Source organism: Acipenser ruthenus, chromosome 6 (assembly GCF_902713425.1).
Source record: "Acipenser ruthenus chromosome 6, fAciRut3.2 maternal haplotype, whole genome shotgun sequence".
Taxonomy (NCBI): Eukaryota; Metazoa; Chordata; class Actinopteri; order Acipenseriformes; family Acipenseridae; genus Acipenser; species Acipenser ruthenus.
Genome location: NC_081194.1, coordinates 69,135,219 through 69,161,843, shown reverse-complemented (window position 1 = coordinate 69,161,843; position 26,625 = coordinate 69,135,219). Strand labels below are relative to the sequence as shown.

At 37.9% G+C, this 26,625-nt stretch overlaps 1 protein-coding gene across 2 annotated transcripts in view; it reads left to right on the top strand.

Moving 5' to 3' along the window:
- Positions 1-531: 531 nt before the first annotated feature.
- LOC117410347 (GRB2-associated and regulator of MAPK protein 2-like) overlaps positions 532-26,625 on the top strand; it is a 50,342-nt gene continuing 24,248 nt past the window's right edge. Inside the window, exons 1-2 of one of the 2 annotated variants that reach the window (XM_034016785.3) lie at positions 532-852; positions 19,596-19,736. In XM_034016785.3, the coding sequence (XP_033872676.2) occupies positions 741-852; positions 19,596-19,736 (253 nt within the window). In that variant the 5' untranslated portion in view covers positions 532-740. Of the gene's footprint in view, positions 853-18,503; positions 18,561-19,595; positions 19,737-26,625 lie in introns of those variants that run through there. The other variant, XM_059025735.1, reaches the window with a different exon arrangement.

Sequence of the window (26,625 nt, the reverse complement as noted above, 5' to 3'; positions counted from 1 at the left end):
CCAACACTTTGACATTTTCAGGATATTCAAATTGAAGACATCATTTGATTTCTTTGGAATCAGGAATATAATGACGTGTGCCTGATCAGCAGGTTGGCTGGTAATTGGTATACACATTTTCTGATTTGTAACTTGATTCTAATAGTGTTAGTGACTTTATAATTGTAAAGAAAGGAGTTACATTTTCGTCCAGCTGCAAAAAAACAAAACAAAACTACAAGCTCTGTCCAGCATGACCATTGCTGGATTTTCTGTGTTGAGAAATGTAAAGGACAAGAAAAACGAACGTAGTGCTTATTAACTGTTAAACCATATAACCCGTCAAATACCCCAAAAAATGTTTTGCTGGATTTATTTATTTATTTATTTATTTATTTATTTATTTATTTTAATGAACCCATCATACCAACAGATACTTGTAGCAGACAGCTTCTATCTAAACATCATGCTTACAAATTAAACATAAGGGACCAGCACAGCGAGAATCGCGTTGATACTGATTTGCTGTATGCAGCAGAGGGTGGTGTTGTGAATAGCGTTGACAGTTTCAGGGAGGAGGTGCTATTAAAATCCCATAGGAACAAATGCTCTCTCCAGTGAAGCCCCATTCACTTTTCTCAACATGGCGATGAATGTAGTAGGAAATCCTCAGAAGGGAATCAGAGCCTCTCTGATGATGTTGATGACTCTCTACGAATATCTGAATTCCCGCATCCCGTGCCGGTTATGATGTTGGAAAAATGGACAAGTTTTCGACCAGCATTTCCGAGATCAAATGGAGCGCGGTGTCCTTGCCTTTGGATGTAATAGTCAGTAAATTCATATTGCCAACTCTGGTGCGGCTCAGCCAAGGTAAGAAAAGAGGACAAAACAAAGTTGACTTTTCTTAAAGGTACATCTTCCGCTTTTGGTAAACATTGCTACCGGTGCTGCTGGTGTCTGCACTATCAATCATGTTTCTTCTTTCAAAGCATGTCATTTTACAAGCGACAATAGGTAGCATATAGACTATGCTATGTTGACAAGGTGGAGCATGAAAGAAACAAACATTTACGTTAGCATCCAAAATCAAAAGTATTATTATTATTATTATTATTATTATTATTATTATTATTATTATTATGAAGTCACGTTTTATATTTCGCATTTTCAAACGAGTCACATCTTCTAGATTATTTCAGAGTTGGCAAAGAAAGGTGACGAAGTGTCTTGTTATTTTATTTGCGAACAGATCGAAGCTATTCATATGTAAATTCTGTAATCAGCAACTGAGTGTCCTGCATACTAATAAAGCAGGCAGAGCTACAAGTTTTAAACAAGTGTTATTAGACTGAACAAAGGATAACACATTCCGATTATATATACACACACACACACACACATACAGTGTAGTCGATAGTTTACATACCCCAATGGAAATTTATAATTTCTAGAAATTTCTCAAAAACAAATAATTATAGGAAACATATTTTTAATCATAGGTTTTGCTTTTGTGGATGGGGAAAAAAGTTACAAGAAATAGATGTCTACAATTATTTATTTAAGCTTTTTTTTTTTTTTTTTTTTGCAAAACTCCAAAAATGCTAATTCAAAAGTATTCATACCCTGACAAGGAAAATGAAATTAATAGCTAGTTGAGGCATCTTTACCAATAATAACCTCTTTCAAATGATTAAGATATTTGTCATGAAGCTTTTGGCATGATTTTTTAGTGGTTTTTGACAATTCTTCAAAGTAAAATTGTTCCAGTGCATTTTAATTCTGAGGACTTCTCTTGTGTACAGCCTTCTTCAACTCAAGATTCTCAATCGGATTTAGATCGGGACTTTCCAGAACCTTGATTTTATTCTTCTTTAACCATTCTGAAGTAGATTTTAATGTGTACTTTGGATCGTTGTCATGTTTGGAACGTCCATTTGCCCTTTAAACCAAGTTTTGTAGCGGAGGGTTTCAGGTGATTGGACAATATCTTTTACCATGTATTGGAACAACATTTCCTGTGTCATTAGAGGAAGAACAGCCCCATAGAAGGATATTACCACCTCCATGCTTGACAGTAGGTATGGTGTTCTTTTTTTTTGTAAGCCTCACCAGACTTTCTCCAAACATAACGACTATCAGCGTGACCAAATATCTTGATTTTTGTTTCATCACGCCACAAAACCTTTAACCAGAACTCCTATCCATCATTCAAATGCCATTTTGCAAACTTTAAGCGATTGTCCTTGTGACGTTTTCATAAGAGTGGCTTTTTCTTTGGCCTGCGACCATTAAGACCTTCACCATGCAATACTCGACCTATGGTTGAAATGGAAACCCCAGTCCCACTTGCAGCCAGTTCACTTTGAATATCTTTGGCAGTCAATCTCGGATTGTTATTAACCTTCCTCACAATTCGTCTACTTGTTCTTGGTGAAAGAACCTTCTTTCTTCCAGACTGAGGGAGCGTTGTGACAGTACCATGAGTCTTGTACTTCTTGATAATAACAATAGTTGAAATTGCGATACTCAAATGCTTGGAAATCTTCTTGGATCTTTCTCCAGCTTTTTGACAATAAATAATTTTCTGCCTAAGATCTTCAGATAGCTCTTTACTTATTCCAGTATTGACTTATTGGTATTGACAGCAGTCATCCTATGCCTAACCCTTTTATACTCTCTAAGAATGTTCACCTACAATCCAGCATTTTCTAGACTTTTCTAGAATTAAATTCTGCATTATCATATTGAAATTTCTAGCACCTTGTTGATTATACTATCATAGCATCAAAGGGTATGAATACTTTTGAATTAGCATTTTTGGAGTTTTGCAAAAAAAATGCTGAAATAAATAAATGTATACATCTATTTCTTGTAACTTTTTCCTTGTCCACAAAAGCAAAACTTTTGCTAAAAAAAACTTTTCCAAAAATTGTGGTATGTAAACTTTTCTCGGTCTCGCGATCACATTTTGAGGTCTTGGTCTCCATCTCGGCCAGTGTTGCCAAGTCTCACGAGAAAAAAAAGCGGCACTGCCTTTCAAAACAAGCCCAACCCATTTCAGAGGGAGTTGAACTGGAGTCGGGAAGAGAGGATTCTAAAATTATAATGATGTGCATATATATTGACACATTAATCAAGCAACCCGCGACTCAAAAAATGAAAGCGACTAAAACAAATTAGACAATCACTCATTTTTTTTTGACAATTTTCCCAGATTTTCGGTTACAGTGGCTTGATTTCAAACACACAACAAATCAAAACTGCAGAAGCAATGGGGTGTTCTAATAATTTTGTATATCAAATTATTATATAATGACTAATACATTTTTGAGCAATGAAATGCTTAAGCAGCAATTCTAATAGTTCATTTCAAGCAGAATGCATACACTACTGTAATCTGGTTATACCAGGGTCTTCTGCTAATCCACTATGAAAAATGTACCAAGTAAACACAATTCTTCAGCCTATGCATAATTGTATATCATGCTTATATTAATAATAATAATAATATTTTGAAAAGTGAAAGCATTGTATTGCTTTATTATTTCTAAGTCTGATGTGAAAGATTAAGTAATTTTAAAAGCACAATCCTACATGTGTATGTGAAAACATGAGAATAGAATTATTGAAACCTATGAGCCATTGAATATTACTTTCTATGTAGTTTGCATATATACTGGTCCTGGTCTCCGTCTTGGTCTCAACACATCCGATTTCGGTCTTGGTCTCAATTTTGGTCTTGACTATATGAGATTATCTCTCTCTCTCCCTATATATATATATATATATATATATATATATATATATATATATATATATATATATATATATATATATATACACACACTACCAGTCAAAAGTTTTAGAAGACCTCCATTTTTCCAGTTTTTATTGAAATTTACGCAGTTTAATGTCTCAATGTACTCTGAAATTAAAGCATAGAACAAATAAACAATTGGAGATAAAAAAGAAATCATGGAATCGTTTTGTTTAACAAAATTTAATCTAAATTTTTGACTCATCAAAGTAGCCACCTTTTGCAGATATAAAAGCCGAACACACTCGTGGCATTCTTTCTACAATGGAAATCAAATATTGTTTGGAAAGTTCTTCCCAACACTGTTGCAGAAGTTCCCACAAATGTGTTGCACTTGTAGGTTGCTTTGCTTTCACCCTTCTGTCCAGTTCATCCCAAACCAGCTCGATGGGGTTTAAGTCTGGAGACTGTGCTGGCCATTCCATGATTTGAAGCCTACCGTCTTGTTCTTTACTTCTAAGGTAGTTCTGACATAGCCTGGAGGTATGTTTTGGGTCATTATCTTGCTGTAGGATGAACCCCTAACCAACTAGGCGTATACCAGAGGGTATTGCATGGTGCTGCAAAATGCTGTGGTAGCAGTTTTGGTTCAGGGTGCCACTCACTCTGTGCAAGTCGCCGACTCTGGATCCAGCAAAAGAGCCCCAGACCATCACGCTTCCTCCTCCATGTTTGACAGTTGGTGTCACACACCGAGGAACCATCCTTTCGCCTACTCGACAGCGTACAAAAACCCTGCGTGATGAACCGAAGATTTCAAATTTTGATTCATCGGTCCATAAGACCTTCTTCCAGTCTTCAGTAGTCCACTGGTGGTGCTTCATGGCCCAGGCAAGCCTCTTTTTCTTATTTTGCCATCTTAGCAATGGCTTTCTTACTGCCACTCGACCTGTCAAACCTGTAGCTCGAAGTCTTCTCTTCACAGTTGAAACTGAGACTTGCTTACTTCGACCAGTGTTAAGCTGTGCTTGAAGCTGTTGTCCTGTGAGCCGCCTATCACGCAAGCTGTTGACTCTCAGAAACTTGTCTTCTGATTCTGTTGTGGCTTTGGGTCTGCCAGACCTCTTCCTGTCAGAGTTTCCTCCAGTTTCCAAGTGCCTTTTGATGGTGTAGGAAACTGTACTCACCGACACCTTGGCTTTCTTTGCAATTTCTCTAAAGGAAAGACCTACACTTTTAAGGGTTATAATGGTCTGTCTGTCTTCCTTTGTTAATTGCCTTTTTCTCGCTATTATGAGAGCAATATACTACTTCATGCAGTACAATACTGTCCAAATAATGCTTAAGAGGGTGTAGTAACAACAGTCTGTTCCAACACTGCTTTTATACAGACAGAGGGTTTGTAAGTAATCAACAAAAGTTGGGACACCTGTAGGAATTGTTAGCATCAACTTTCAAGGCTTAATTTACTTCCATTGCTGCAGAACAGCTGTAAGTTGTTAACCCATTACATGTTCCCTGAAAAAGGCCTTTTTGTATAACTCTGAAATGTACATTATTTTTCAGTTTTTGGTAACCTAAACTTTTTTTTTAACCTCTGGCAGTTAACCGCTTACCTTTGTACCATTTCAGGTTATTCACTGGACTTGAACTGCTTAAATTTCAATAAAAACTGGAAAAATGGGGGTGTTCTAAAACTTTTGACCGGTAGTGTATATATATATATTGTGCACTGAGAGGAAAGACCCCTACAGCCTAAATGAAAAACGGGAAATACTAACTAAAGCGTAACAACCCCCAGTGTAGATTTATTGGGCACTGGTGTGTGCTGATTGGTGGGTGATTATTTTTATTTTGTGTGTGTGAACACCACACCTTACTTCTCAGAACAGTATAGTTACATGTTGCAATACAGTGTGCTTATCTGGCAGGACTGATTCGATGACAGTTTATTCATTTGTTTCATTAATTTGCAAGTATTAATGCTAGTACACATCCTTATAATGCACCGTCTTTATAAGTGTTGTGTAATGAAATGAAACTATTCATCAGCACTTGTATGGTTGAGTTGTGTAATGAAATGAAACTATTCAGCACTAATATGGTTGGACAATTTCTATTTAGTGCAGTTAAACTCATATTATTTTATACATGTACAATAAGCATTTAGCTGTTTTTTTATGCAGGGGAAACTGAAACAGTGGGCTATAAAGTGGCACCCAAAACAGGTTCTTACAAAACAAAACACAATATTCTATGAGGTTTCTTTCAGATTCAGTTTTAATCATTTTATTAACAGTCAGGAATCTCATATTAATGCAAATGATGCTCTTATTGGTTAGAATAATCCATAACTATTAAACACCTTATAGTGTTACATTTATGAGTACTAAAAGACTGGAAGACTTTCTAAATGTCTTCATAGCTAGAATACTGTTCGGGTGAGACAAAAATAAAATGAACATATCATCTGTTTTATGTGGATTTAACACTGATAGTCTGTCCTATTAAGTGTTGTTACAATGTCAGATGACATGTTCCAGAAGAATACTGCCATAGCTACACTGCAGTAGTGTTAACCCCCTTTGAGGTGGTGAGCACCGCCCCACTTTTCTGTGAAAGACTCTGCGTTTGGACCAGTGTGAACTTGGTAGCGGCAACTCATAGACAAAAACCCTGATTATGTGGTTTTAACCTCCAGCCCTATCAATAAACACACATTTACAGCTGACACACAGCTGTTTTCTATTGTTTCAGATAAGCTCTATTACTGGTAATGTTAATATGAACTGCTTCTCAGAAATATTGCTTTAACCTTTGGTCATATCATGGATGCAGCCTCCACTCTTTGATGTACTGGGCTATATTCACAAGCACTTACCACCTGTTAGAAAGTTTGCACAATTATTTTAAAGCAAATATCAATCAGCCAATGTTAAGGTTACAGATCTAACAAGAAACAATTGGCATGTCGGAGCTCTTAAATTAACCTGATTTATTTATTCTCCTTAACTCTCTTAAACTCTCTCCCGCTCTGAGCCCGGAGTGGGTCTTTTATACTGTGGCTGGGGCCTTAATTACCCATAAAATAATTACCTTATTAAGGCTCCAGCCACATTCCCATGAGTTTTATTAGGATGGGGATTCATCCCTATCCATGCCAGTTACAGTTTACGAGACTGGCTTTTCGCGCGTCTCAAACAATAAATAACAACGTTGGACGGCTTTCTTCTGTCCGCACACAAACACAATATATATATAATAATAATAATAATAATAATAATAATAATGATGATAATAATATAACATAAATAATAATAATACATAAATAATAAAAGGGAAGGGCACCTTGCCACACCCCGCATAAATTAAACTTACAGACTACATTGAGGCCTGCTAATAGCTGGATTAGTTCATTACGGATGAAATACCTGGGCCCCAATTTGTCAGGTACAGTACTTGAATATTTAAAATGTGTGCAGACAGTTCTTTTTACAGTTTTATTATGTAATGCTTGTTTGCAGATCTTTCTGAAGCATTGTGGAAATTCATTAAGCAGGTTTTAAAATTGGTGCTACAAGAAAACAAATAACACGTTTCTTTTTTTTTTTAACAACTTTCCAAGAACTGTTCAATTAATGCTGCAGTGAAATAACTGGTGTTGGTCTGTTATTTTTATATTTATATATAATGTGCATGTGATTTAGCTACTTGTAACATGTCATTATATGTAGAAAAAGAAAAAGATGTTATAGAAGCGTCATGGGTTATTTCTTACACATGTAGCTTGCTATTAAATGCCATTTCTTAAAAATGGTATGCAATAAGCTGTTTATCAATTCCATTTAATTTGTGAAATTAGGTTTATAGTGATTTTAGCTGGTGCTGTGCCATGCTATAATGATTTACACTCTTTATTGCTTCCCATCATTTGGTGTGGTTGTTGTTACTGTGGTCTCATAAATGGGCTTCTAGCAGAGAATGGCACTGCCTTGGAGGAAGCAGAGTAAAGGCTACAGTATATAAACCTACTGTATTTTACAGACTGAGCTGCCTTGTGCTGCCTTTTGTCCATTATGTTTTGCTTGAAATTCTTGTTTAAAGACCAATCTTTGTATACTAAAGAAAAGATTAATTACCTACTGTTTTAGGCCTTGTTGAGACTGCTGAGCTGTGGTCATGATACAGAGATGGACTGAGATGTAAATTTGAGCTGATTTACATCCAAAGAATGCACACTTTCAATAGCAAATATATGTAGGAAACATCCCATTTTTGGGACTCGGTTTGGTCCAGTAGAAGTTTTTGCCTTAGGCCGGTGAGGAAAAGAAGGTTGTTGATTAATATATTTACTTATTTTAAGCTAGCACCAAAGCTCTAAACCTTATCACATCACCAGTCTTTGTTTTCCCCACACAACTAATCAAATTCAGATGTGAATGAATACCTATTCTTTACTTTTGTCAAGTTTAGTATATATAATTGTTTCTTTGGAACAGAGCTGAATGTTTATTTAACATTTGCTTATCTATTTCCTTTTGGAAATTACATACTTTGGCAGCTGATATGTGTGTAATAAATGACAGACATTGTCTTTTCTGTTCTGTTATTTGAATATCTCTGGGTTTTGATAAATGGTCTAAACCTACTGCAACATTTTAACTGCTGCCAAGAAAATTATATACATATGGTCTGCAGTGAAACTTATTGTCTGCCCTTTAATAATTGTACTTCTGTGACATCATATTCACAATAGACTTGGGCTGACAGTTGACGTTTCGGAGAAGGTAGGCCGCATGTCTCGGTGCTTATTCCTTCGGTATATACAGTACTCAAAGAAGACTCTGGATCCCCTTCACTTCAGTGAAGCAGGACAGTCTGGTTATGTGGACTGCACAAGATGGAGAGCGGAGCTGATAACACTTAGTTCGAAGTAGTCACCTAGTTTTCTGCCACTTCTTTTTTTTCAGTTGATTTAAAGAAATACTACACTTTTTAGAAAGACCCTTTTTATGAAAAAGCTGCTTGAAATTTGAGTTGCCGTTTAAAGTGAGTCTCAAGATTCCGAAGTCTGTTTGCTTTTAGGCAGCTGCCTGTGGGCTAATGACAGCTCTGCTCAGAATCTGATTGGAGGAGGTGACCCATGAGGTTTATAATATCTTTATTTTATTTTTTTATCCGTTTATAATTACAAAAGAAAACAGGTGTGTGTACTTCATGTTATGTCTCTAATATTTTGAATGACCTAAATCACTGAAACATTTGCAGGATGAGATAAAAAAAGAAGATTGTTTGTCTTACATTATGTAATGCCTGTAGACAGTTTATATACTAGCAATTAGCAACAACTAGTGATCTTCTCTGGCTGCTTAGCACAGCCACACAAAGTAGTAATTGCAGGTTGTCAGCATTATGGGTTTGCACCTAAGAGCAAATGTTGCTGAAAAAGTCTGCAATGATGCATGCCACCCAGGTATGCAATCAAAGAGAATGTGAGTTGAGACTATTTTAGAAAGCACAGTTTGGAGTTGTTTATCCCTTACTTAATCATCATGTATTACTGTTTCAGAACTCATGGATATTTGGCATGTTTAACAAAGTCACTCAAACATTTGGCTGTCTCTGAGCAAACCTGAACAAGGTGTGATTTCTGTATTGAGGTCACTATAAAAATGACATTAAGGGTGCACTCTGTCAGCGTCTCTCTCTGTTGCTTGACAGTTAGTGCTGGATTTTAATGCAAGTTTTCGAAAATATTGGGTGTTGCCAGATATATGATGCTGATGTGAAAACAATGAACCTGTTTACACATTTATTTATAAATAATAATTACATACGTTATGTAGTCGATATACACACCTCCAGTCGCTGATATTAACCACTAAAACAAACTCTCCATGTAGTCAATAAAGCCTTTGCTTGCGGTTTCTGAGATCGTAGCATCAGATCACTTTGATGGAAAGTATTTGAATACAAAAAGTATTATAGTTCATATTACAGTGAAGCTATTGACACTGATGGTCGTATTGCTGAGTGAGGAGGGGTAGTCGAAAAACAAAACGCATGTTAATAGTACACTGTTAAAAAAATGAAAAGGAGTAAGTAGCAGTGGTAGCCTGTTGGCATAACTTTAGCATGCACATTAACAAGTCTCTTGTTCTATGATGGTCTAAGGGAGACGTTTAACCATCCTCTGAAAAGAAGTGCAAGGATGACCAGTATAATCCCCCAGTCACATTTGCTGTAAACCTGAATGGCCACAATTAGGTAGAGATCAGTAATGTAATATTATTCTAAAGTCTTACAAAGTCGTTTTTTAGCGTAATGCAAGTTTAATTCACAGTACAGTTCTTATGATGCGTGACATCCAAAATATTAGCATAGCCCCTCCTTAATGACCTTAAAATGACACCCACTGGTGCGGTAAATCCATGTCATTTAATAAAAGGACAGGGTGAAGTGGATTTTTTTCAGGAATAATAGCACTGCTATCATAGCAGGCTATTCTACCTCTATATTTGTTGTAAAGGAAGCCAACGTTACCAAAGCGGTAGCATTTTACTAATGACTAATCTGACAGAACAACTGCAAGATAATAGATGATCTCTGATCAATAAACACTGTCGTCCTGCCAATACCGTATGTACTGTACAACTGTGTTACAATGTGTAGTGTGATTTGTGTGATTTAAAGGGATAACATTAATTTCTTAGTAACAAATAGTGACCTTATGTTTTGGTATATAAAATATAAATCCCTTATGTTGGTCGTCCTTCATAATAAAACAAAAAAAGCAATAACATGTTTTGGTTGGGGAGCTGGTTTCTAGAAGAGAGAAGAGGAAAGTCTGCATTCAGCTTTAAATTAAACATGTAAATGGTTACACATAACTGGTTTAACGGTGAAATTCCAAATTGCATTTTAAAACATGTCTTGAAATGCATTACGATTTGAGGAATTGTATTTAATTTGTGTTGACTGTTGATGAATGATCATTTGTAATATTGTAGCACTAAGCCATACAGTTTGACATGTAACTATAATACATTTTATTTTTTTATTTTCATATAAATTCAGCAGTGTAGGTGTTAGATGTTTTTTGAGTTGGGTTTATGGTATTGGATTAAATAATCCAAATTAACTAAACATTTGTCAAAAATATTATAATATTCTGAAAACCTGAACCACTGGGACAAAATCATTCCTATACCAACCAATGTAAAATACTCTGCTTGTAAGAATCAAGCAATCCGCTTATAAGAATAATTTTGGGGCAAACTGACTACATGTAATACAGTACTTCATCAAGTGCAATGATGTGTACAGCCAATAAAGCTGTTTTTTAATTTGAATTTGATCACATCTCGCGTGATTAGCCACGTATGCAGTGTGGATAGTGCAATGATGCAGGAAACACTGCATTGTTTGTAATCAAACGTGACTGCGCCACTGCATTTGCAGGTATGTTTTTTTGTGTTCTATGTTAGTGAAAATGTGTTTCAAATTTGTGAGGAGGAGGAGGAGGGGATTGCAGCGCTTTGCATCTCCGCTTAATGAAACACTGTGAGATTTGCATCGCAACAGAAAATAAGTAAGCGACAGATGCTTAAATGCAGTGGTAGTCCTGACAGTAAAATACTGTACTGTATTGTCATTTTAATTCAAAGGCCATTGCATGTAACACAGCATGGCAGTTAAACTAGACACACTCATGAGACGATCGCTTCTCAAGTATCCTGTAGTATAATAGGATTCTGCAGCACTGAGTACACATAATCGTGATCATATAACAAGCATGCTTATCCATGAAGACTTGTTTTGATGTATTGTTCTTAGTGATTGAGCACCATTGACATTTGTATACTGTATTTAAACTGCTGATGGCATGCTTTTACTAATTGTAATGTGACAGAGTGGCCGAGGACTGTGTAAATTATCAGGCTGGAGTCTTGATTTACAGTTTTAAACTGGTGTTGGTTTATTTTTCTTACACTGCGGTGGCGAAACAACCGCTATTAAAACAAACAAAATAAACCTAGCTCTCAGCTGGAGCACTAACTAACAGTACTTCCTGTGGAACAAACACTAGATTTCTTACTCGAATTTTGGTTTCTTTTTGTTACTTCCTTACACCTCTATAACCCCATCACAAAACTATTGGCTAAGCCATTTCTATTGAGGTGGCATTAACTTTAACAAGCAGTTAACCAATTGACTATTATCCATAATTTGTTAGTGAAAAGCAGCTGTGGATTTTTTTGTGGGCGTGCATAAATGCGGGAACTTATGACATCTAGTGGTCAACCCATTACACTGCAGCCAGGGAACAAGCTCTTAATTCTGCACCACATTAATCATATCTGTCCACTTTTAAGAATCATCCGCTTATAAGAATCAAAACACCCAGGACGGATGTGATTCTTATAAACGGGGTGCACTGTAAAATTCATCAATGAAAATTGAATAGTACAGATTTGTTTCTAAATTACTGTATGAGAGCTGACATCTAGCCTGATGTGTCTGCTGTTCAGCAGCCAACATTTTCTCTATCTTGGGGCCAGTTTGAATTGGCAAATCTCCAGTGGTTCAGTGTTACAATAATTCTGTATGAATAGGGCTGCACTTGATAAGCTGGTGCTTGTGAGGGAGGAGACCCTCACATTTGTCTCAGTATGTATGTGGACATTTTCTGCAAATTGTTTTTTTAACTGTTTGTGTATAGTGTTGCTGAACCTTGTGTCTAGTAAGGAAAATAATAAAAACAAAATTCACTTACCTGGTGTATTGGGACTGGAGGCCTGTGGTTGGGAGTGTCCTGAAAAACAAAAGAAAGGTTAATCAAGAGTACTGTTTAGACAGTTGGTTTGGAAGGGTGCACACTTCCAGAACAATGTATTGCAGTACTATTGTTAAGATAAAATGATCAACAGTTATTTTAATGTGCATGTTTTTTGATATGCCATGGTTTAGGTAACCTGAGTTGGGTGTGGTGGTATGGTCTTCCATCTTGACAGGAAGTGGGGAACCAGCCATGTTGGTGAGGGAAGCTTTTATTGACTTCCCTGGGTACTGACTTCCTGTAGCAGGGCAGTACCTGTAGAAGATATTGAAAGGGGGGATAGCTGATTTTAATTAAGTTTCCCTCTGCTGGTTTAAAGCATAGTTTTAATGCATGTGTTAGATTAATGTTTAGTACATATATATATTCATTGATTTGTTTCTTTTTGAATACTTTATTTATTATTGATAACTGTTTGCTGGTTTGTTTTTATATAACCACCTGCATAATGGTTTATTCTGGGGGAGGGGTAGGCCTGGAAAGGTATAAAGGCTGTCAGTTGGTGCAGTCAGGAGCTTCCTTTTGTGTAGCTCAGAGGGCAGTTTTGCAGCTCTATGGTTGGACTCAGTTATTGAAGTCAGTACCTGTGGTTAGGTGACTATAAATAGTTATTTTGGTTTTCCACTTTTTCTTTCTTCAAATTGTTTGATATTTTGTTCAATTAGCTTTTTGTATATCATTGTTCTTAAATAAAAATAATTGGTTTTACATCAAACTTCTCTGTGATCTTGCTTCCCTGCAAATCAACACCAGCCGCTGGCTGCACTCGCCAACAGTGCTATCTTGTGAAAACTAGTAAACTTCATTTATCGAGTAGACTTTCAAACACCACTGCCATACAGTGTCTGAAACACATTTTAATAGTTGCTTTTGCTTTTGTTAAACTCTTCTATATAGTGAAGCCAAAGACACTATGCCAACAACCTTGGGTTATTACAGTCTTTGGATGGAAATACGTTTCTGGGATATTGGTAGCAGCACGCACCAAGTTTTCCCATTTTGAAATCGTTTGGCTTGTGGGTGTAGCTGACACTGATTGGTGTGGCATTTAAACTTAGGTGACTTCCCATCTCGACAGTCAAGTATAGCTGAGTGATAACCCCCTTCTGAAGACAGTAACAAATGTAGGGCTTATTATAATATGGGTAAAAATAATACCCTTTCCAGCTTAATATACAAGCTGTTCTGGCTTTCTTTTTAAATTGTGCTTTAAGACAGTTTTACGACTATCCGATCAGTATATGAGTGAGTAACTATGTGCCTTAAAATTCTACAATTTGTAATATAGTGCCCAACTTCCTGTCTTTAGATGCAGGCATATGTTACTTCGGGTATATACAAACTGTTGTTGCCATGTCTTCCCAAGCAACTTATCTTGTTAAAAAATGTATTGTAGGGTTACTGCTGTTGAAGAGATACAGTAGATCAGGGGTTGGCAAGTGGCGGCCCGCAGGCCAATGGCAGCCCATTTGAGGTTTGGTGGTAGCCCCTCTGAGTTTCTTTATCAATGTATTACATTTAAAAAAAAAACATTTAATTATGCTTATGCCGTAACCGTATGCAAAGTGCTGAGCCAGCGGAACGACAGAGGTGAAGGTGGCCAAATTTAAATAAATAGTTTGTTTTAATTTGTTAATGTTTTTTAGTACATATAGTACAGGGCTGCAATTTTATGTCAGGGTCATGATAACATGAATAAACCAGGTTACAGTGGAACCAGAATGCCTTGATTTTAAATAATGTTTTATGTACAGTTGGGTACACTTTGTTCCACATACTACAGTATAAGTAGTGTATAAGTAAGCATATTTGACGCCATAGCCTGCGGGAAGTTATTAGTGGGAATGTAACTACATCAGAAGTGCATGTTTGACATACTGTAATGTTAATCTTTTCATTCAGTAAAATTGCTCACATGACTTGCAGTTTGCCTGCTCAAGAGGATAATGACATTGTGTGTTCCTGGAAATGAAAGTGCCTGTGCTGGGGAGCTCGAAGGCTCTTGAGCATACTTTGCAAACCTTTAGTCTTTCCCTGGTGAAAAATAAAAAAAAATCTTTAATCAAGCTAAGCCATCCCTTACATCAGCATGCATCTGTTGTTTATCACAAGTACGTTTTATATATTCTGTGTGCAAAATGTGTCTAACGTACTTAAGTCAGTAGTTTGTCATTTGGATATTTCTTGTACAGTCCCCTAACTTTGCTAGCAATTCCTAACTTTATTAGTAGAGATTAGGCTTTGTCAAATGTGCAACAATTCATGTTTTTGTAGTGAGGGGACCAGAGTTAGACACGGCTTTCTATTTGATGTATTATTTCACAACTCATCTTCTGTTGCTAAAATATTTTAGCGAGTCCTCTCCAGTTGCAAATTGCTAAAACAGATTATTATTATTATTTATTTATTAGCAGACGCCCTTATCCAGGGCGAATTTCCCTTATCCAGGGCGATTACAATTACAGATGTAAATAACTGGGACAAATTGTACAACATACAACATATAAGAAAGGATAAGCGTATCATGCATTGTCATAATATTTTATCATATGAGATATACATTATATATATATATATATATATATATAATCTGGAAAAGGTATGCAATACTTTAACTGCTATAATTTCCACTCCATATTTTGTGAGCCTTAGTGGTGCTTGCCAAGTGTACATTAATAGAAATTGGCAACTTATTTAGTTTTCTGTAAACTGCAATTGCTTGAAATAAAATAAAAAAAGTAGCAGCAACTATAATCAAATATATATTTTTTTATAAAGAGTAATTGCTCCATGTTTTTATTTAATTTGGTGTGCCCAATTATTTAACCCTGGATTTTCTCCCCAATTTGGAATGTCCAATTATTTTTTCTCCTCACTGCAGCAATTTCCCACACAGCTCAGGAGATCCGAGGGTTCAATGGGCATCCTCCGATCCCACGACCAAACCAGCTCCCTCTTTTACACCCAGGAACTTGAGAGCGGATGTCAGAAAGCTACCGGCCTCTGGAGAACAGCCAGCCCTGCAGGTGTCTGCACTGAGCTCACTGGGCGCCTGACCAGCAAGGTTCACTGTAGCGTGATAAGGAGAAGCAGTCCCTGCCAGTTTTGTTTCCCTAACCCACAGGAGCACCAATGCAATGCTTCCTTTGGAATCCCCAACAAAGACTGGTACTCCGCATAGCCAGGACGCGAACCTGCGCTGTATAACTCATACTGCTCATCATGCGGCTGTGCTTTTATTAGGTGAGCCACTCTGGGACCCCTTGCTCCCTAATATGTTTACGCATCTATGGTGGAGAATTTTGTGCAGTGCCGGAGTACCCCAAAATAAGGCTTAGCGTAAGGCCCCCATGTCCTTCAGTCTGGCCCTGCCCATGGTTTTTTCTGAGAGCAAAAATTTCCATGTGAGAGAGTCTTTGAAAGGCAGCCATGCAGTTACTCCCTGGGCTGTTTCTATGGGACATGGAATAAATCAATTTGTAGAACCACCCCTAACAGCATAAACTAGGGAGTTTTAGGAACATGAGGTCCCAGGCAGCAAGGTGGCCCCTATTGTCGTGACTCAGTTACTATATAAAAAAAAAAAACCTTTAAAAATTGTATTCGGCTGAAGTCTGCACCAGAATAAATGACATATTAGCCATTTTACATTCTTTTTATCTATACGCCACAAGCCATAAACAGCCATAATTTCCAGACACTACAAACAAATGCTACAAACTTGAATGGAATACATGTATAGGTGTCTAAACTGCATGTTTGAATGAACCAAAGTAAAATAAATGCGTTTCCAGACAATGTCTCACCTCTTGTGAGGCTCGACTATATCCACTAGGGAAATTTGCTGGACCTGTATCCTAACCTCAGTATTGCCTTGCATCTGCTTTTGACTGCCAGTCACAGTATCAGGGGAGAGAACATGAAATGAATCAAAAACTATTTACTTTCTACAATATCATAGGAACATTTGACTGGACTAGGGCAGATATTGATCGTGCACCAGATTTGCCAAAAACTGGATTATTCAGCTATAATTGCAGACTTTGTTGCTGCGAAAGCACTAAAGGTTAATTTCTAACGGTCTCTGTGAGTGTGTTTTTTTGTGATTGCTGTAGTAAAATGCAATCCATTTAATAGTGTTGTTGTTGCCGTGTTTGAAAGTCATGGTGTGACAGGACGGCACAATGGTGATGTACCCAAACCAGGAAGCTGACAGAGACACAGACAGGTACTTGCGGGTGAAAGCACAGGTGCTCGGTTTTTATTCAAAATAAAATAATTCAACAAAACAATGCTCACAGAGCAAAATAAAAGTGTGTACAAAAACAGGTCACAAACACAATAATCTCCCTCCACCCAAAACAAGTACTGTGCTGGTGCTTCCAGTATGTGTAGCAGTTGTTTACTTTTACGTTCTCATTCTCCTCCGCTCTCGTTCACGTTCCACCGCCTTGAACCACCACCCCGAGCAGCAAAAGCTGTGGGTTTTTATACATGTGACCATCTCCGGATTAGTAATAAATTAATCAATCCGGAGATGGTCACATTCTACACAAGGGTTTTTTTTGTCTGCATGGCCGACAGTCAATAATCATTAACTGCCAACCACACATTCTCACGAGCTGTCTGGCAGAGACACCGCCTCTGCCAGACCACATTTAACTATACAGCAATACCTTATTTCACAATACATTCAACCGTGTTTTCAAACAAATCCCAAGCAATACATTTATTTACAAGCAGGGCTTTGCCCTGCCCCACTAGCTATGTGTAGCGCTGTCTTCTGCCCTGCTACACAAGGTATCGTAGAGTAGTATTAATGATAAGAATAGGGAATAGGAGCCCCGGAATCAAGCTTTGCATGGGACCACCGCGAGACAAACGCTGCCACTGGATCTTGCGGAAACTTTACCACCATCTTGTTTACAGTATCCAATGAACTTTAGAGAATATGTGTCTTTAAAAGCAAAATCACAAGAATGATATCCAAGCCCTTAAATGCAGAGGTTTAGTGAGCAGCTGAAATACATTCTGCCTCACAAACCACCAGGGGTACTTTTGAAAGCTTTTCTGTATATGAAGCTCTTCATGGACCTATAAATATAAAAGTTGGCAGTAGTTAAGGAGAAGATATTTTTTAAATGAGTTACATTTGCAGACGGGCGGAGAGATCACCAGGCAATTGAAATCGCAGCTGTGCTTAGCACTGTTATACTTAGAATTAAACAAGGAGATAAGGTAAACTGATACAGGTTTATTTACTGCATTTTTAACAAATTAACATTTGCAGTACTGTTCCTAGGCAGTCGCCATTAACAACCGCTTTGGACGTCCTGTGGTCTAAGCAAATCTCTTCTGTGTTGCCTAGGCAACAAACCCAAACTCTAACCGTACATGTAGGTGAGAGATGAACGCTCAAATGTTTCAGTAAAGAATATCATATTCGTATTATTCTGACTCCATGTTTGACTCTTCTTTTAGGCAGGCTTCACTATATACTTTATACTTTGGCTTTAAGGGAGAGCCAGCCAACTGTACTGGAGATTGGATTTTTTAAAAATGGTAGATGCATTCTTTTGCTGTGTGAGGGTCCGATCATGGGGGCCCAGACCTTCAGTGGGGTTGGATCCTTTCCAAAGAGCCACAAAGAGAGACATGTATAAAATAATAAAGTCCACTGTATTGCTAGACCTCCGTTTACACAGCCACTGGGAATATCAGAAAATACTATTAATATCTCCCAACACTTCTACAAAAGTCGCAAAAGGATATAACATATGTGGCAGAGTAGGGGGGAGAGGTAGTGGGGGGCACTACATTCCCCAGAATGCCACGCGAGGAGCCAGAGAGGAACACCTGACTCCAATTGAATTAATTAGTCCCCTGCATAAGTTAGAAACCCTGTAGTCAGGGCTGTGTGCCAGGCGGAGGAAGCCTACATGTGCTGGGGAGACTGGTGTGGTCAAAGAGGAAAATTTAAAGGTACTGTGTGAACTTGTTTGTATAACAAGGACTTTTTGTGACAAGGAAACAGCTTAGCTGTCTGGTATTGTTTAGAACTAAAGAAGAGTTTAGCGTAGCACTCCTGGAGTTAGGCTTTTTGTTTATTTATTTTGTTTTGTGTTTAATAAAAGTGTACAACTGCGCTAAACCAAAGTTCCTGTGTTGGGTCAAGTGTTTTTAAAGGGTGCAAACGAGCCCAAGTTGAGGGCTTTGCCACATATGGTGTCAGAGTGGGAGAGCGCCCCTACAGACCCAGCACAGCTCTAAAAAAATTTGAAAAATTTGAAAAATTGAATGGGAGAGATGCTAAAAGCATTAGAGCAGTCGACTGCTGCACAACAGGAGAGGAACAGGCACCTGAAGAAGTTGCAGACATGTTATTAATTTAGAATACTGATAACGACATTGAAAATATTACTTTGAATTGAGGCCAGTTAATTTTATAATAAATAAACAGCTTTACTGTCTTTCGCACACACACACACACACACACACACACACACACACTGTAAAAAAGCAACAACAACAAAAGGAGCTTTAAAATGAAAACCGTCAATAAATGTGAAGGTCATTTACCACAGGCTGCATTACACCAATCCTGTTTCACTTGTATTGAATTGAACTACATTTTCTATGGCAGTGCTCCAAAACTCATTTTTGCTATGGGAAACCTTGGCTGCAAACTGTGGAAATGTGTTGTAGCTTGTCAATCCCATCCACTTTGAGGCTAATTAAGGTGTTTGTTTTTGTTTAATTTGATTACATTTAATTAGGCTATTATTTTGAACTAGGTTTTTGGTAAAGGAAAAATCAAAGATACATTTTCTCAACTCTTTTCTCCATAACACTAACATTTTTTTATTTTTTTTTTATAGAATTTCAAACAGTTAGAGTTAAAGATTCTAACAATGCCATTTTATTTTATTTTTGCATTTGGTGCTTAATACCTGCAGTCTTGCACGTCCAGTCCTGCGCAGTCGTTGACTGAAATCCACTGTTTTCTTGTTCTTCTAGGGGATCATGTGGAGGGCTTGACAGAGCAGGATGTGATTCTGATTCACTCCTGCAGACAATGGACCACTGTGACTGCACACAGCTTGGAAGAGGGGCATTATGTCATTGGTCCTAAAGTTGACATCCCATTGCAATATCCAGGTGAGGTGGAGAGCTTTTTTCCCTGCAAATTTAGAATGTGAGGTTTATATTATTCATTCTCTTTTTAATTGTCCAGGAACAATGGCTAATTATTAAAGAAAAGTATTGATGGGGCCAGGGGGGTGGCAGGGGAGGGGGGGCAGTTGGTGGTGTGGCCGGGGAGGGGGTGCAGGGGGTGGTGTGGCCGGGGGGGCCCTCTCCCTCCTCCTCCTCTTCGCTGCTGTATCTATTACAGCATTCTTGGATACTGTGCTAGATTCTTTGTAGTATATGGGTCTATCTTCCTTGAAATAAACCTCAGGAGCTATACCTTCATACAATTTAACACAACTTTGAACATTAATGAATGTAGCTAATCATTTCTTTTTTTTTAAATAGCTTTGGTTTCTGGCTGCTTGGCATGATCCATGCAGTGCACTTCACTCAGACCTCAGATCATTAGAAGCTTGTTAATGAATAAACTGATACTTTGTGTATTTAAAATATGGCAGTGGAAGCCGGAGTAGTAATTGGATGATTTAAAGATTTTTTCTTGTACGTCTACCTTAGGGAAAGATGCAAGTCATTCAACTGAAGCTTTCTTACCCAGAAAGTTTACAGATTTACCACACTGAACTCCATATAGTAATTTCACTGGCTGGTGTCGTAGGATCCCACCACTGTACTGTAAAGGCTGTGACTCAGAAAGCGTTTAAGGGGTTATGAAAGGTCAGTGTTTTTAGGATATTGTGATTCTTAACCTCTGCTTTGCCAGTTCAATTTGAGCCTTGTTATTGACTGAAGTCATTTACATCTAATTGACGATTGATCAGAGTTACAAACGTGACTGTGTAATTGAGATGTATTGCAGTTGCAGCCTCCATTATTCACAGCCTGATAATAACTCATAAACAGAAATCAGTTGTTAGCAGTGATGGATTGTGACAGGATAGCATCACAGCCCAAGACGTTACCGGCAGGAAGAGAGTCTTGGAGACAAAAGCTGCTGCACACATTTCATTCACAACAAGAACAGGAATAAACAAAACAGGCACAAAGGCCAAAATAAACAGTTTAAACAAAACAATATACTCTTGTAGGCTGGGCATTCGCCTTCACTACAGATATCAAACAACACAGTTACGCACATGCACCGAACAAAGGATTTCGCTCTTCCTTTATACATGTGGCCACTCCCCAATTAGCACGCAGTTATCTAATTGGGGAATGGCCACACCTGTGATTGTTGTCAGGGACAGAAATAACCCGATCCCTGCCAACCTTACATTCCCACACACAGTCTTTACATTTTTGCCCTGCTAAACACCTGTATCAAAAGGCTGCATTCTTATAATCAGTTTAATTATATGTAGTCAGTTTTAGGTTATGGAACATTTTCCACTTTGTAATATATATCTAGGCTTGCTACTATTCCTTTTTTATTTTTTTTTGCCAAATCGGTGATTAATATCGACATTTTTGAAAGAATTTGCTGGGGTTTTTTTTTTCGATCTTTATTTTTCAATTCAAGCAGAGCATGGGTGAAATCGACCTTTATGCTTAAAAAAAAAGACTTTTTATGCCTTTGAGAAACGTCTCATTTTGAGAAACCCCTTTATCATATGCGACATGCAACAAAACCATGGTTGCCAACATTCTAATTGAAATAACATCGCTATACCTTGTAAAGCTAAAGTTCCTACACAAATTTTTAAAAAATTGTCTCAAATAAACTGTAGAAAATGCAGCATATAAAGTGTATTACACAGACTTTTATAGCATACATTTACAAGTTTAAATAATATGCACAGGTGCTGTAGCTGGCAAATGAATGTGCACAGTCAGTCTTGACGATTGACAGTCATTTAAACGAATGAGAGCATTCTAGCACTGCTTCAGCCAACGAGATCTGTCAGGACAGGATGAAATGACTGACGGTGAAACTACACTAGCCTATTAAGGAACCACTGAGTTGACTGACAGCGACCCCCTAGCCATTTAGAACGGAGACGGGACAGACAGCAAGTATAAAAACTACACAGACTAGAGATGATTTCTTAAATTGTTATTTTTGGTAAAAAACAAAAAAAATAGTGGTTTTACAGACGTTTATCCTATATAAATTTATTTCAGTCAAACTCCTATTTTTGGGGAGTTCGACATTTAACAAGCTTTACCGATTAAAATCAAAAAGTAGTAAGCCTATCCTACAGACAGCACTGTCAGCTATGAATAATGGGGGCATGCACAATAGTTCAGTTATGTTAATAAGAAGATGGATGCACAGAAGACATCACGCAAAATGCAGTTATTTATAACTTTTTAAATCCTTGCAGAAGTCCCTGCTTGGCTTTTTTAGGGGTTCACATGGGGTAATGGCATCAATCCAAAAATAGTCTATGGCTTTATGGGGTCCTCGAGTGGTTCTCTTGGTAAAGAAACAGCCATGTGATGTGCAGGGAGAGTCTTGCAGTATAGTATAGTCGGGAGCGCAAGTACACTTCCACAATGTAAGAACCTTATTTCCAAAGAAGACAGGTTAGAGGGTTTAGCCTTTATTTGGATTCAGACAGGATCTTGGAATGGCATTTCATATCTCAGCACAGCTATCCAGCTTAAATATCTTCTGATATTGTTAATAATATTTAGTTTGTAGAAATATAATAAATCAATAAAAAATGAATCTTGGAAAATCCCTCTGGCAACTGCATTAATGATATAATGAACAAAAGGCTTGGGCCCCAACAGGTTCGTTATAGTGAGGGTGTACTGTAATGTGTAAAATAAGTGACAAAAACAGGTACTGTCCTCTATAAGAATCGAAATTCAATGGGGGGTTACTAGGTTTGGTACCTTGGCGCCAGTTTGCCCGGTAGGGGGTTAGGGGGATGGGGTAGAACTAATTATTGACAGATGGTGAAAGGATGATAAGACTTTTATTCCGAGAAGTTGAGATCACTTTAGCTACAAAAACTATCGGGTTAATGGCCACCCTAAGTGCTGCCCAAGCTGACAGGCATGCGTCCAAATAAATAAATAATGTGAAATGGAGATCCCGGGTACTTAATCACTGGTCTCTAAAGGGAACCCATGGCCAGAAAGGAAGGAGAGAGTGCTGTTGCGGGTGGGGTGGGGTGGGGCTTGTTAACTACATATTGACTCCATCTATTAGACAGTTTATTCATACATGTGTTTATTGAGAAAAATCTATCAATGGCTCCCTATTCAGATGTGGCTATTGGATAGGATTTAATCAAAGACATGCACTGCTGATTTTAACAGCGATTTTCTGATTCCCTTTTCAAAAAGACATCTCCACTGAGAATATAAAAGCTCATCTGCAGTTTTGCCAGTGTTGGTATTTTCTGATGGCAAGTGATAAACTACAGTACACCCTCACTATAACGCCCTTCATTATAAACTACAGTACACCCTCACTATAACGCCCTTCATTATAAACTACAGTACACCCTCACTATAACGCCCTTCATGATAAACTACAGTACACCCTCACTATAACGCCCTTCATGATAAACTACAGTACACCCTCACTATAACGCCCTTCATGATAAACTACAGTACACCCTCACTATAACGCCCTTCATGATAAACTACAGTACACCCTCACTATAACGCCCTTCATGATAAACTACAGTACACCCTCACTATAACGCCCTTCATGATCAACTACAGTACACCCTCACTATAACGCCCTTCATGATAAACTACAGTACACCCTCACTATAACGCCCTTCATGATAAACTACAGTACACCCTCACTATAACGCCCTTCATGATAAACTACAGTACACCCTCACTATAACGCCCTTCATGATAAACTACAGTACACCCTCACTATAACGCCCTTCATTATAAACTACAGTACACCCTCACTATAACGCCCTTCATTATAAAGAACCTGGCCCCTGGACCCCAAATAAAAAAACAGAAAAGATCATATAAACACACACTATCAACATCCCGGTCTGTGCGCACAGGATGCCACCTCCGCAGTGAAGTAAACTCTTTTGTCTAAATAAAAAACGCACGCTGTGCAACTATACAACCAAAACGAAAATAATGTTATGTTGCAACAATGCTGGAAACTATATTGATCGTTTGAAAAAAGGAGTAACGCAGGCATATCTCTTTCATGAATATAGATTGTCAAAAAGCTCTTTTTTGGCTTGTTCAGCAATGATGTGGCAAGAAAAAATTTATTAAGGAAAAAAAAACAACAACACACAAAAAAACTTGAAGATCTGATGAACTTTTCATGTCAAACTTTTCGTGTTGGGTTGATTTGCAATAAAAGCTCAGTTTGGGATTCTTGCATGTTGGATTTGGTGCACTTTGAAACGATTCATGTCAGATTGATTTTGAATAAACGTTCAGCTTCAATTAGGGATTTGTGCTTTCTGTACTGCTTTTTAATTCTTTAAAAAATAGGATAAAGCAAAAGCAGAATACTGCATACATGAGACGAACAGGTATGTGTAATTCTACTTTTATTTACAATCTCATCTCATTAACTTACTCCAACAGTGTATCGTTCATTTTGATTGTCCTTTTGCTATAATGAACCCCTCGATATAACAAACAAAAGGCTTGGGCCCCAACAGGTTTGTTATAGTGAGGGTGTACTGTAATGTGTAAAATAAGTGACAAAAACAGGTACTGTCCTCTATACCTGCTAACATTTTACTGTTGTATTGTGTTCTTCTAGTATTATTAGTTCATGGTTCCTTGTCATAACAATTAAACATTACAATTTAAAGGTTTAGTATTCCATCTGATTTAACATGTTCAAGAAGGCCTCTCAGCCACTTTTGGGTATTTCTACTCTTTTGTGTTTCAGTATAATAAAAACACAACTTGAAATTTTGGTCAGGTAGGATTAGGATTCACAGAGTTGTGAGTTCCTCTTTTAATAGTACGTAGCCCCTGGCCTATTGCCAATTAAAGAATGAAAATAAAGGTACTTTTCATACTTCTGGAGGACGAATCCAGTGGGTGGCATGGTTCACCTTTTTCTCCTTCCCTCCCAGAGATGCTTATAGAAATCAGCATGGAATTTCGAAATAAGGCCTATGACATTTGCTGACTTAAAAAAAACAAAATAGTTGCCTGGGAAGTATCTGTGGTGGAACAAACGTGCTCAGAACTAAGTTACAGAAAATTCCTTTCTTGAACTCTAGGTTAGCCCAGAAAAATGCAGTTTAGGAGCTGTTTATAATGAATAGTAGCTGTGGTTTGTATTTTGTGGTATCTCCTCAGCTGTTGATGTGCTTGACAGAAGCTGGGCATGAATTGGTTACCTCACAGTCCCAAACCAAGAAGGAGGCTGTGTGGTCCAGTGGTTAAAGAAAAGGGCTTACTACCAGGAGGTCCCCGGTTCAAACCCCCCCTCAGCCACTGACTCATTGTGTGACCCTAAGCAAGTCACTTAACCTCCTTATGCTCCGTCTTTCGGGTGAGACGTAATTGTAAGTGACTCTGCAGCTGATGCATAGTTCACACACCCTAGTCTCTGTAAGTCGCCTTGGATAAAGGCGTCTGCTAAATAAACAAATAATAATAAAAAACCAAGCATCTTCCCCATTGTACAAAAGCATCAGATCTGTTTTTATGGGTTGTTATAGAGTTTACCTGTTACAAACTTGTTTTCCTAGACAGGATACATGATCCTAAAGAGGGAATTTCAACCATGCCTAACTTTAAATAGTGCTTTTCTTCCTGTAACCAGGGACAGATTAGTTTCACTGGTCCAGTTTCTTTTGACAACCAGTACAAAATCAGTGGTCTGAAAATAAAGATTACCCAGCCACTGTTGCCATTATCTAAAACATCTGACCCGATAGGATGCCATTAGAGATCAGGCTATAGTTCCTGTGCTGTTTCTATGGCAATTTCCAGCAGGGCTGTCGCACTCACACACAGTCCAGTGTTGACAGAGGCTCTTTTTAAAGTAGTTTGAGGCTATTTCCTGTTCTCTGGCTGGAAAAATCAGTAACAAAAATGCAACTCTGCTTCCTCAGTTGAACCTCTGGTCACAAATGTAGAGTTGTTGCACTGTGCGTTTTGTGTTGATCAGTGCCTGAGACGGAAACCTTGAAAGTCTATCTTAAGTTAGAAACTTTTAAGAAGACCCCAGGAGAAGTAATTCAGCCTCCTTGGCCCAAGTTCCTGTAGAAGATTTGTGACTGAAAGCTAGGCTGTTAAATTCAGAAGAAGCAATACTGGAAGTTAGATGTGAACTATCCATAAAATCAAAACATTCTGAAATGACATTGCTGAATTAAATGTATTAATTATCGCTTCATCATGGAAGTGTTGGGTGGGGGGGTGTCTGGCTTTGGTGACATAAACAAATTATGCATATCATCCACTGCAGTTGTTGTCTGCCTTTGTAATTGTGTGTTTTGTCCTGCTGTGTAAGACATGTTCAGCGTTATGCCTGAGACGATCAGGGCACAGTGGGGTCCACTCAAGCTAAATTACCTCTACCCATGCTCTGTATATTAGTGTGTAATCAATTGTACCTGTTTTTGCAATAAAAACCTCAAACCATGTCAATCTGAAGCACTCGAAAGGGGAGGGAAGAGGCGTTGTTGCATTGCAGCCAACTGGCTACTGGAATAGCCTAATTCAAGAGGTTTTCCTTTGTTTGGAAGGCATCTTGAGACCGAAGCTCCACAGCCGTCACTGCAGTTCACTCGGGTACACAGTATGTTGGCAGGGTCTTAGGTTGGACTCCACTGCAATGATAAGTGAATAATTTCCAAGGAAACAAATGTGTTACTTAATATATCTTAAAGGGCAGCTTGGTACGGGTGGGAAATGATAATTATCTTAACTAATGTATTCTTCTTCTCTGGAGCTTACAGAATCAAGTCTAAACTCTTGAGTA